This window comes from Corylus avellana, chromosome ca7 (genome assembly GCF_901000735.1).
Source record: "Corylus avellana chromosome ca7, CavTom2PMs-1.0".
NCBI lineage: Eukaryota > Viridiplantae > Streptophyta > Magnoliopsida > Fagales > Betulaceae > Corylus > Corylus avellana.
The window spans coordinates 12,187,126-12,198,906 of NC_081547.1; the positions used below are offsets into that span (position 1 = coordinate 12,187,126).

General features: G+C 39.9%; 1 protein-coding gene across 1 annotated transcript; it reads right to left on the reverse strand.

The window, feature by feature from the left end:
* Positions 1-8,723: 8,723 nt before the first annotated feature.
* On the reverse strand, positions 8,724-11,492 carry LOC132186939 (subtilisin-like protease SBT1.5). Its single transcript, XM_059601062.1, has one exon. It carries the CDS (start codon positions 11,437-11,439, stop codon positions 8,995-8,997), a length of 2,445 nt encoding a protein of 814 aa, XP_059457045.1. The 5' UTR covers positions 11,440-11,492; the 3' UTR covers positions 8,724-8,994.
* Positions 11,493-11,781: the final 289 nt, after the last annotated feature.

An 11,781-nucleotide genomic window follows, 5' to 3' on the forward strand; every position in this document is an offset into this window, starting at 1 on the left:
AATGTGAAATTAATTTTAAGTATTTTATGTTTTGAATTTTTTTTTCCTAACAAATAAAAAATAGACTAAAAAACGTTGTCAAGGGAATTCTATAATCATTTCAAGTGGTCATGAGGTGATGGGCAGAAATCCAAACTTTATCCAAAGACCTTAAACTTTACGATATACCAACATTTACTATTAAGTAAGATATTATGAAATAAACAAAAGTGTTTTTTTTTTTTTTTTTTTTTTAAGAAAACTTCAGATTTTCATAAAATTATAGAGAGAAACCTTGCTCAGTAGTACAATATTTTGGATAAAAATGGGACTATTCTGATCTATACTTAGTCCAAAGATTGATGAAGAGCTGTTTTTTGTGGATGTTGAGGAGCTTTATGGCTTCTTTTTTGCTATGTTCTACAAACCATAATTGAAGGCCATTTGGCATACCTCGAATATCCTCGATCAATTGTTCACACCGGCTCCAACAAGAGCCTTTCTATGGCAAAACATGCATAATTTTCAGCATGTCCGCCTCTCAAATTACTCGTTTAAGCCCCAAATATCTAAAAATTCAGCCGCCTTCCAAGCTATCACCACCTCAGCTACTATTGAGTCGGTAATAAATGGCATTACGGTACACATAGTTGCTAGAACAAACCCCTTAACAATTTTGGATATCACCCATAGATCCTCACACCCATCTTCTTTTCCAATTTATCAAGAGTTGCATCTTAATTTATTTTAATCAACACCTCATGAGTGAAAATTGTAAAACGACTCCAAACAACACTTATTCAAATGTCTAGGTGATTCACAAATATTTAGCGGAATAAGATCTGACCTAACAATCAATAATCAACCAAATGCAGATATGTAATGAAAATTAAGAACACAGATATTTGATTACGAAAGAGGAAACCATTTAGAGAACTCTCTAAATGTAAAACCTTTCCGGGGCAGCCAAACCCTGAAAATCAATCCACTATAAGAAGAATAAGGAATACAAGAAGAATTACAAAACCTTTGCAATTTATTATTCCTTGTACACAACAAGCGACCCACTTGACTTCTACCACAGTAACCCTTTCCAGAACATCTGACACAATTCTTCTATAAGATTTCCTTTTACCGGAACTTCGATTGGCTTCATGTATTTACTCTTTACTCACATAAACTAGAACAATATCTCTCTCTAAGCTCTCTGTTTTTGCTCTCAAAATACGTACGTATAATAGGCAAAACAGATTGTTTAAATAGAAAATAAACTAACAAATCGGCAGCCATGTCCTGACAGGGCTAATCTGGGGTCCAGACATGGCTAGGGTTACATATGCGTAACCTAGTGATGTCCGGACATCCAAGTCTTGTGTCCGGACAGGCCATATAAAATGGCTTGCTGGAAATCGAGTCCAGACCCAGCTTCTGGTGGTCCGGACCTCCCCCTCAAAATGTAGTTTCTGGAATTCAGATCCGGACCCAGCTTCTGGCGGTCCGGACAGACATTTTGGAAATGTTGTCCAGTCTTGATCAACAGCTCCGATCGATGGGCGTTTGTGGTCCGATTGAGCTGAAATTTTACAGGAACGTTCATGACACATGAATCTACATTATGAATGGTGGAGATTGGATTCTGAGCATTCTATATCAGTGTTTGAGCCTATGAACAGTAACCTCTGCATTTTGGAACTGAATTAAGCCAACACAAGAACTAACAATGAGGTTTCTTCCAACTCGGTTCCACCATATTATCCCTATAAACTTGTGTTGCTTGATGGAACTTTTTCACTGAATCTTTTACACATTTCACTAATTGATGGGGGAGTCCATCTTCTATGCGGTCATGGCACAAAGAGGTTGATTTGTGCTACTAATCAGGAAGTGACACCTAAGCCCATCATACCAAACTTAAGTTAAGAAGAAAAAAGAAAAAAGAAAAAAAGAAAACACACACACACACACACACACAACTACACCTGATTATATCAAATATGAGCAAAAAAAAAAAAAACCTTAAAAATAATTTTTTAAAAAAAAATTATAAAGGGTGTTTGCCAATCAACTGCCACCCCAAGTGGGGGGGTGGGCCCGCCACCCCAAATATGGCTGGGGTGGCGCGTGACCACTCCCAAATCTGGCTGGTAGTGGCTTGCAACCACCCACGACCCATGGGGAGGAGCGTAACCGCCCCAGATCTGGCTGAGAGTGGCGCGCAGCCACTGCCATGGCCTAAGAGTGGCCGCATGCCACCCTCGGCCTCCCTAAATGTGGCTGGGGTGGCTTGCGGGCCACCCCCAGTCACCTTAGGGGTGGCTTGCAAGCCACCCCAGAGGTGGCCCGACCACCCTAGATGTGGCTAGTGGCTCGCGAGCCACTCCCAACCACCTTAGGGGTGGCCTATGAGCCGCCCCAGAGGTGGCCGAGGGTGGCCGCCAACCTCCCCCACTTCCCTCCGGTTGGCAGCTACCCCTACTAAATCAAAACTACCGGGGGGAGAAAGAGAGAGAGAGAGAGAGAGAGAGAGAGAAAGAGACTGACGGAGATATCGGGGAGTGACGTGGTGGGGTTCAGCGGGCAGTGACGTTTGGCGTGGGTGGTGGCAGTGGCGAGAGGGGGTGTTGAACGGTTTTTTTTTTTTAAGAATAAGAATGGTGGGTTAAAACATGTGTTTTGTTAGCATGTATTTGTTTTATTCGAAGCTGACGTGGTGACCTCTAAATGGTGGGCATAAAAGCCTTGTTTTGTGCAACGACCGCACTGAAATTATTCTCTTGATGGGGTGTAAGGGTGTAAATGAGCTGAGCCTGAGCGAGCTTCCCTTGTTCGGGCTCGGCTCATTTACTATAGGGTTAGGCTCGAGGGCTCAAGTTCAGGCTCGAGAGACAAATCCTTACATAATCCAAACAGAAGTTCGGTGAGAGAGGCAGAGACCGGCAAGGAGTGATGGAGACCGGGGACAGAGACAAAGACAGATACCGACAACAGAGATAGAGATTGAAGATAGATAGATAGAGACCTGCGACAGAGACAAATACCAGCGACATAAACGAATACCGGGGACAGAGACAAGGATCGGTGACAGAGACAAAGACCGCAACAGAGACAGAGATCGGCGAGGAGAGATAGTGACGAGCGTGAGAGGCATTGAGGCAGGCGGGAAAGACAGAGATGAGTGTGAGAGAACTCAGAAGCTCCTTAGGTTTAGGGTTAGATGAAATCATGAAAGTAATGAATATATACCCATTGGAAAACTACGTCGTTTTTTAGTAAGAAATCAATAATTGTTTGTGTAAAACAATGTCAGTTTATAAATTGGTAAAAATAAATGGTTTAAAAAATTACTAAGAAATTAAGAAAAAATGGTTAAAAAATATAATAAAAAAAATTTGTATTATATATGTATAATTACAGTTTATATGGACTTATAAGTTTATAACATACATTGGAACTAAGTCTCTAGGTACTTAATTGTTGTATTGGTATGAATTTGTATACTTATGAGTTATGTCATATTATATATGTATAATTTGTTATTATATAATCATTAATTGATCATATGATATAATCATATGAATTATAATGATAATACATTAATACTTCAACTGTGGCTATAAGTAATACATTGTTTAATCTAATGTCAATTACTTAATTTAATATTATACAAATCACATTATTATTGTACATAAATAATATGATTAACTTGATTTAGTATTTGAATTGTCATTGAATAATTTGAATCAAATAATTAAGTATTGATCATATATATTTATACTATTCAATATGCATATATGTATAATTATAATTTATAACATGTATGGACTTATAAGTTTATAACATACATTAGAACTAAGTCTCTAGGTATTTAATTATTGTATTAGTATGAATTTGTATACTAATACAACAAATTATACAGTTATACCATATGATTATATAATATGATATAATGATTAATGATTATATCAAATATTTATTATTATTTACTATATATATTTTATATTTCTTATATGTGTTTATATAATATATACATATATATATACACAAATGACACATATAAATAACAAAATAAAAATAAGTTATAGAGTATATTAGTATATTTGTTATTATTGAATAATAATGACTATATAATGTTATTTTACTTAATAAAAAATATACGAGTCGAGCCTAATAAGATAGCCGAGCCGAGTTTGTTTCGTTTAATATTCGAGCCAAAATTTGTGTTCATGAAATACCTCATTTAATAATCGAGACAAGCACAAATTAACCTTATACGAGCCGATCTCAAGCTCTCTCACTTACACCCCTAATGGGGTGTGTAAGATCACCACTACTGACTCCTAGAAGTAACAAATATTGACATAAATAAATGGAGTATTGTTATTTAATAAATTGTTGTGCACTCTCATGTAATTTGATGATATAATAATGAGAATTAATCTTTAAATTAGTACTTAATAAATAAATAAATAATAGTAACTAATTTTTTTGTCACTACAATTCTATAAGAGTCGATTAAATGTGATTGCTCCAAATAAATAGAACCATTTACTAACTACCAATGCTTCGTAAAGCAATAGATGAAAAGTCAAGTATTTCGGCCATTCATTGGGAGGGGACAAATAGACTCAATAGAGGTACGTTTGAATCAAATTATAGATTTTTGTTGCGTCTTTTGGTGTAATAAGATCTTGGGGTTTGACGCTACAATCTGGTATAGGACAATTGCAATTAACTCGGGTTAACTAATTGGTTAACTTGAAGAAAGGTTAAAGCCAGAAGAATAATAATAATAATAAAAATAGGATAATTTTATTATTATTATCTTTACCTGAATCATCAATCATGTGATGCAGGTAAAGATTTTAAAATTATCCAATATGGCACCTCAAAGGTGCAAGTAGCTCCGTCATTCATCATATAGGATAATTTTAAAATCTATACCTGAATCACATGATTGATGATTAGTTGTTGCCAGATCAGCATACAGTCTTTTTTTTTTTTTTTTTTTTAATTTCTTTTTTGGTGCATTAGAAGACAACTTGCCCTCCTACTTGAAAATGATTTACCTTTCAGGTATGGTAAATTTTCTGATGCTGTTCAATGGGTGCAAATTTTATGACATTTTACCGACATAAACTACCGACCGACCAACAAATTACTCAGAAAAAAACAAAAAACAAAAAAATAAAACAACCAACAAAGGATGGGCAATGTTATGAGTAGGCAGTTCCAAAGATTCATGGAAAGAGATTGGACTTGCCTTTTACTCTGTATCCAGGACCACATTGATTCCTATCATAAGATGTCGTCTTCTTCTTCTTCTTTCTTCTTCTTTCTCTTTTTTTTTTTTTTAATAATAGTTATTTTATCTGAGCGTGATCGTAATAACATCTGTCTGTTAAGAACCTATGACAGAAGAAGCATAAACTATGAAAATCATAGGCGTTTTCTCAAACTTAATTAAGCTATAACCTGATTCAATTTCATTAAAATATTGATAGAACTTTTAATCAAGCATGAAAATTCTCATTAAAAGAGTCAAACTTATATTTTAATGTTTATGTAATCACCAGAAAAAATTACCTTAAAACCACAAAACCACCACCGTTGATGAGTTTAGATGTGACGTTCTTGAATCTGCATGCAGAGTACATCTCATACTGACTATGACAATCCACTAGAGTGGTGCCAAAAGATGAAAATAAGGGTATTTGCAAGTTTAATAAATATCACAAAGTGTTTGAAAGTATAAGACAGGCTAGCTAGCCAGGTGCTCTGCATTTTGTGGAAAGGGTAAAAAAAAATAATAATAATCTCAGTAAATATTAATCTAACAACAACTTGTAGTTGTTGCCACCTACTGATTAATATCTACATATATATAATTAATAATTAATCAATGAAGTAACCTGTCATTTCAGACACGTTAAGTGTAGAAGTTGTGCGAAGCTTGACCTTTATCTCATTATCTGGGACTGAAAGTGTAGCATTTTTGAAATGACATGCTTAGATTCTGAAAGAAAATCTTGCCCAGATTTGGCTCTTTGGTGGCCTGCACAGAAGTGACATTAATTGATACCATAATTATCTCAGCCCATAAAATCACTGTCACCCCTCACTACACATAATGCAAGGATAAGAATTCACGATAATTATTTATTTATTTATTTTTAATTGACAGTGTAAAAAAGTTTATATGGGATTTTCTTATTTAAGTAAATTTTGAGTTCTTTGGGCTTTTACTTGAACATGTAGGTTTTATATGAAATTTTTGTATTATTTGATTAAATTATTAGCAATTTACTCCAGAAAATGCACCCCCTAAAGGGTTGGTGGTTGTTAGTGGGCCTTTGTTTGTTCGGCATCGGCTGACAAAAGGCCTGTGTAGGTAGTGTTTTTTTTATGGGGCTGAGCTTTGCTGTACTAAGAAGATGATGATGGGTCACTAAACTTGGGCCTTTGGTCCTGGATGGCATCCAAAGCTCTATACACAGAGGTTGGGCTGAAAGTTGACTACTAGTAAACTTCCAATGGCAAAGTGTTCCGAGGAACCAATAATAGTAAACCCCATTTGGGTTTGCAAGCCACCCAAACCCACATGGGGAAGCCACAAAGCCACCCATGGGTGTTGGGGTGGGCCACCCCAACACCTGTTGAGATGGCTGCAGCCAACATATGGTGAGTTTGGGGGTGGCCGAGGGCGGCAGCTCCACCGCTGGCCACCCCTTCAATTTTTGTTGATTTAATTTTTTAATTAAATTAATAAAAATATTAATATCTAAAAGTGATGTGAAAAAAAAAAAAAAAAAAAAAAAGTTGACATGACAAAAGGGTGAGTTTTGAGAGTAAATAATGGACGTTAGACATTTGGAAGGAATGTAACGGAATGACTTATGATATCTTTTTTATTGACTCGGGGAGTAAAAATTTAAAACAAAAAGTTGAGGGAGTTTTTTGTTTTCACGCATTGACTTAGGGATTTATTAGAAACTTTCCATACTTTTTCATCAGTAATATATTATTTGTGTCAATATATTTTTTTTTTTGTTTGAAAAACAATTATAAGGTAAACTTTAGAAAACAAACTTTCACTCATTTTGACACTACTCTCGAAGCTTACAAACTCTTAAAAGGGTATCGAACTTTCAATTAATTACCCTCTTCTGTTCAAAATTCTCAAAATACCCTTATTTGTGACTAATTGTCTTTTTTTTTTCTTTTCTTTTTTTCTGGGTTTTGACATACATGCATAAAGACTATGAGGAGACCCACCCAAAAGCCCTTTTAAAAAAAAAAAAAAAAACAAAAACAAAAACAAAAACAAAACAAAAAAAATTCCGATAGTCAACCTTCTCAAAAAGCTAACTCAAACAGGATTTAGGAGGTGATTAGACTACTCCAAAATAGTTGAAGAGGTGGCTGAACCACTCAATATGGAGGGACAACAGGGGTGGAGATGAGAGAGGAGGGAACGGGAGAGGAATTCATCGGTAGTAGGGAGATGGCGTAGGACTAAAGGGAGAAGCGGCAGTGTCAAAGAGGCGAGGAGATTCTATTGAAAATGAGATTGAGAATTTTTTATTTTTTATTTTCACGTGAATCATTAGCGTCTCAAAGATCGAATCAATAATCAGAATTGAGAGAATTGCAAACTTCTCTAATACAATTGTACGGGATCTCAATCAAGCAAAATGCTAGATTTTTCCAACTTGTAATTAAAGCAAAAAAGTAAAGGGTTTTTCTCGTAGAGCATAAGAAAGAGACACTATGATTTATGAGCTACTAATTTCCTTTCCTCAAAAAAGATGATTTATTGGCGAAAGCAGAAGAGCAAAGGCCGGCAGCTGCAGAGAGCCATTATAAATTTATAATTAACGAGCCACTTATCATAAAGAAGATGATTTATGAGGCAAGCAGAGCAACAGAAGGCAGCTGAAACCGTGTTATCATGGCCCATGGTTCTTATCAAGTGGCCCTCCTTTCCAGCTAACTTGCTTCCCTCAAACGGATGAATCACCTTTCTGAATCAACGCCATTGATAGCAGACAGTCCCAGGAAGTGCTCGCCATTCATTGTGCGCCACTCGGGTTTTCATCCACAGCAATGATTATGCAGCATGCGGTTTTTCTGTTCTTTTCTAAGTGAGTGGGGCAGCAGTTCAATTTGGATGAGAAAAGTGTTGGGAATGAATTTAATTTGAGCACATTTGCATTTTCCATGGTATAACTTGTGTCCAAGAAGAGTTGGGAATTTAATTTGAGCACATTTGCAGCCTCTTTAGAAAGCATTGTCTCTCTCATTTGTCATCTGGCAGCTGTTTGATATTCAAACCTTTGTATACAAGCTGTGATCAATCTGGTCTAATCTCTCTGTTTCAATTGCACATGTGGGATTTTTTGACCATTTGGTGGTTCCTAATGTCTAAATAATTACTTTACCAATCTGATTTTCATTCAAACCCGTGGGAGGACATTTGCAACCCATAAAAGCAGCACAAATACCAAATACTAGACAGAATAAACAATTATTTTGGCCATTAGTAAAAACTCCACATGATTTTTGTTCTAATGATTGTCTTTATCATGATTGTCTTTGCTGTTAAGCTCTAGTCTACATACCAGATACCATGAATTCAAAATTACTTCTGCAGAAATCGGCATCATCATCCCTTTTGCACATGCAATTACCAAATCTTTGACTTTGACAAAAGGTATAGAGAGAGAGATCTCAGCAACATATGAACATGAAAGGAAAAAGGGATGTTTCCATTATCAATGGCCTCTTCTAAGCACACCGCATTTTTACATTCATTCTTGATTCTTAATCTTACAACAACAAAGATACACCTCTACTGTGCATTACAAACCAACCCTCTACCAGTTTTCTGAAATTGAAAACCTTGAAAAAAAAAAAAAAAGACTTGCATTCTCTTGATACATAATAGAAAAAGCTTAATAGTAATAATTCTATAATAAGGAGAGCAAAATTCTTAAACCCAAAACCCCAAACACTGCCCTAGAGAGGTTGCTGCATTGTCACCAATAAGGGACTGGTGACACTGTGCTTCCCATCAGACCATACTATAGAACCAGTCATCATGTGAGAGCTCCCAGGGGAGAGCTTAATTGCCCTGGCTTGCACCCTAACAAGGAAGCTCAATTTCTGACCCACCCTCCTGAACAAGAGCTTTTCCGGCTGCACCGTCACCGTGGTTCCACCGGGCGGCCTAACCGTAACATGGTATGCCGAATTGGGGTCCCCAACATTGGTCACAGTCCGAATAAAATGCGTAGACAGCTTATGCTTCCCATATTGTTGAAACACTGCAGACAATGAAGGGTAATTCAAATTCCCAACATGGCCAGCCCTTTTCGCCCGGCTGCAATCCGCAATCTTCCTAGTAATCATTTGGATGTTCTTGATAGTGTAATTGGAATTGCAAAGGAAATCCATGTAATCATACGAACTAATATCGTAAACCAGACCAGGATCCATGGCCTTCTCCGGATGAACATGGCCAGCCCCAAAATCCATATAGGTGGAAACATTCCCGGTGGACTCATCCAACATGGTTCCACCACCACGATTATCCACAGTATAAGCAGTAGTCATGAGCGCCGACCTTATTGCCGCCGCACTCCATTCCGGGTGTGCTGCTTTCAGCAATGCAGCCAAGCCGGAGACATGGGGGCAAGCCATTGAAGTGCCGGAGAGTATATTGAACTCTGTTCTGCGCTTATCGGAAGGAATGCCCGAGGGCCCAACTCTGTCAGGCCAAGCAGCAAGAATGTTCAATCCCGGCGCGATCACATCGGGCTTCAGTATCTCTGGGGTCTCCGGATTAGGCCCCCGAGCCGAAAACGATGCCACCACTGGGGCAGGCCTCACTCCCAGCCTTGTCCCCTTGAAGACAATGGTTGCCACCGCCGGCGACTTCGAGGCCTCCGTGATGTACTTTCTCATCTCGTCACCCCCTGATGCGCCGACGGCAGTGGCCGGCAGCACGTGGCAATCGGCCACCAATCCTTCCCCATCGAAAACCCCATTGGCTAAGATCATACCAAAACCCCCGGCTTTTTTCACCACATCACCTTTGGCAGCTCTCGAATTGATCCCCCTGTCGCACAACACGATCTTGCCTTTCACCAAATTGGGGTCCAAAGAACCTTCCAAACACAACGACGACGAGTACCCATCCCCGCTTCCACCACCTTGTGTGGTCCCGGCGTATACCAACGGGTACATCCGACCCGGAGTTAAACCCGGACCGCCGTAAACACTCATACCCGGTATGATTTTCCCATTTCCGAGCTTGACATCGGCTGGGAAATCCCTGTCAATGGTGCCGGCACCGACAGTTGTGACCCAGGGAGCAACATTCGTGACGGAGAGTCCCCCGGGGCCGCCATTACCGGCGGAGGCGGAGACAAAGACGCCCGCATCGGAGGCTCCGAAAGCACCAATGGCAATGGCGTCGAGGTAGTACGGAACGACAACGCCACCGACGCTCAGGGAGATGACATCGACGCCGTCGGCCACGGCGGCGTCGAAGGCAGCGAGTATATCGGAGTCGTAGCAGCCGGAGTTCCAGCAGACCTTGTAGGCGGCGAGGCGGGCTTTGGGAGCCATCCCTGCCGCGACACCGCGCGCGTAGCCGAGGGTGGACGCCGGGAAGACGTAGCGGCCGGCGGCGATGGAGGCAGTGTGGGTGCCATGGCCATCGGAGTCTCTCGGAGAGCGGGACTCGGTGGTCTCGTTCATTTTGCCGTTGGTGGACTCGTAGCCACCGCAGAAGAAGCTGGCACCGATGAGCTTGCGGTTGCATGAGGAGGCAGGGAAGTCCTTGGCCGCCACACATCGACCTTTCCACTTTGACGGGACGGGCCCAAGGTCCCGGTCTCCGAAGCTCTTGTGCTCGGGCCAGATACCGGTGTCGATGACTCCGATGACAAGGTCGGAGCCAAAGTCCGACTCTTTCAGAAGACCAGTGCTGTCGGAAGTCTTAAGGCCCAGAAAATGAGGGGAGCGCGTGGTTTGCAGATGGCGAACTTGCTCGGGAATGAGGGAGAGAACGTGTGAGAGGGACCGCAGGCTTTGGGCTTCAGAGGGTGACAGCCGGGCGGAGAAGCCGTGGAAGATGGTAGAGTAGGTGTGGATGATTCTGCTACCACCGCTGCTCTCCACTGGTGGGTGCAGCGTCGCGTTCGTCAGCGCGGAGAGGGAGGACTCGTACCAGTTCTGGTGTGTTGGGAAAACGGAAGGCTTGGCATCAGGCTGGACTTGTACAATGTAAGTAGTCTTCGTCCTGTCGTCGCCGGCACCAGAAGAAAAAGAAGAACAAATGGAGGTGAGAGAGAGAAGAAAGAGGAGAAGAAGGAGGGTGGGAGAGGAAGCCATTGGAAAGAGGAGAGAGATGGTGGTGCTCTGCTCTACTCTGCCACAGAAGCAAGCGACAAACATTAAAAGGAGAGAGAGAGAGAGAGAGAGGAGGGGTAGTTTGGTAATTCAGTGAGAGTGTGGTAGTAGGACTTGGCCGTGAGTGGTGCAGCACGAGTGAAGTGAATTTTGTTCTCGTTTGGGAAATATTTGAATTATTGGTGAGGTTCTGTTAGTTTCTACATAAATAAAACTATTTATTAATTATGTTTTGTCGCATATTGATGAGAGGAATATTAATTATAACCACCCCTTTTTTCTTTTTTTTTTTCTTTCTTCTTTTTCTAAAAAGAAGAGCTTCTTCATGTTCTCTTTCCTTTTTCCTTTTTTCTTTTTAACTTATTTTTATTTTGTTATCTTTAATTG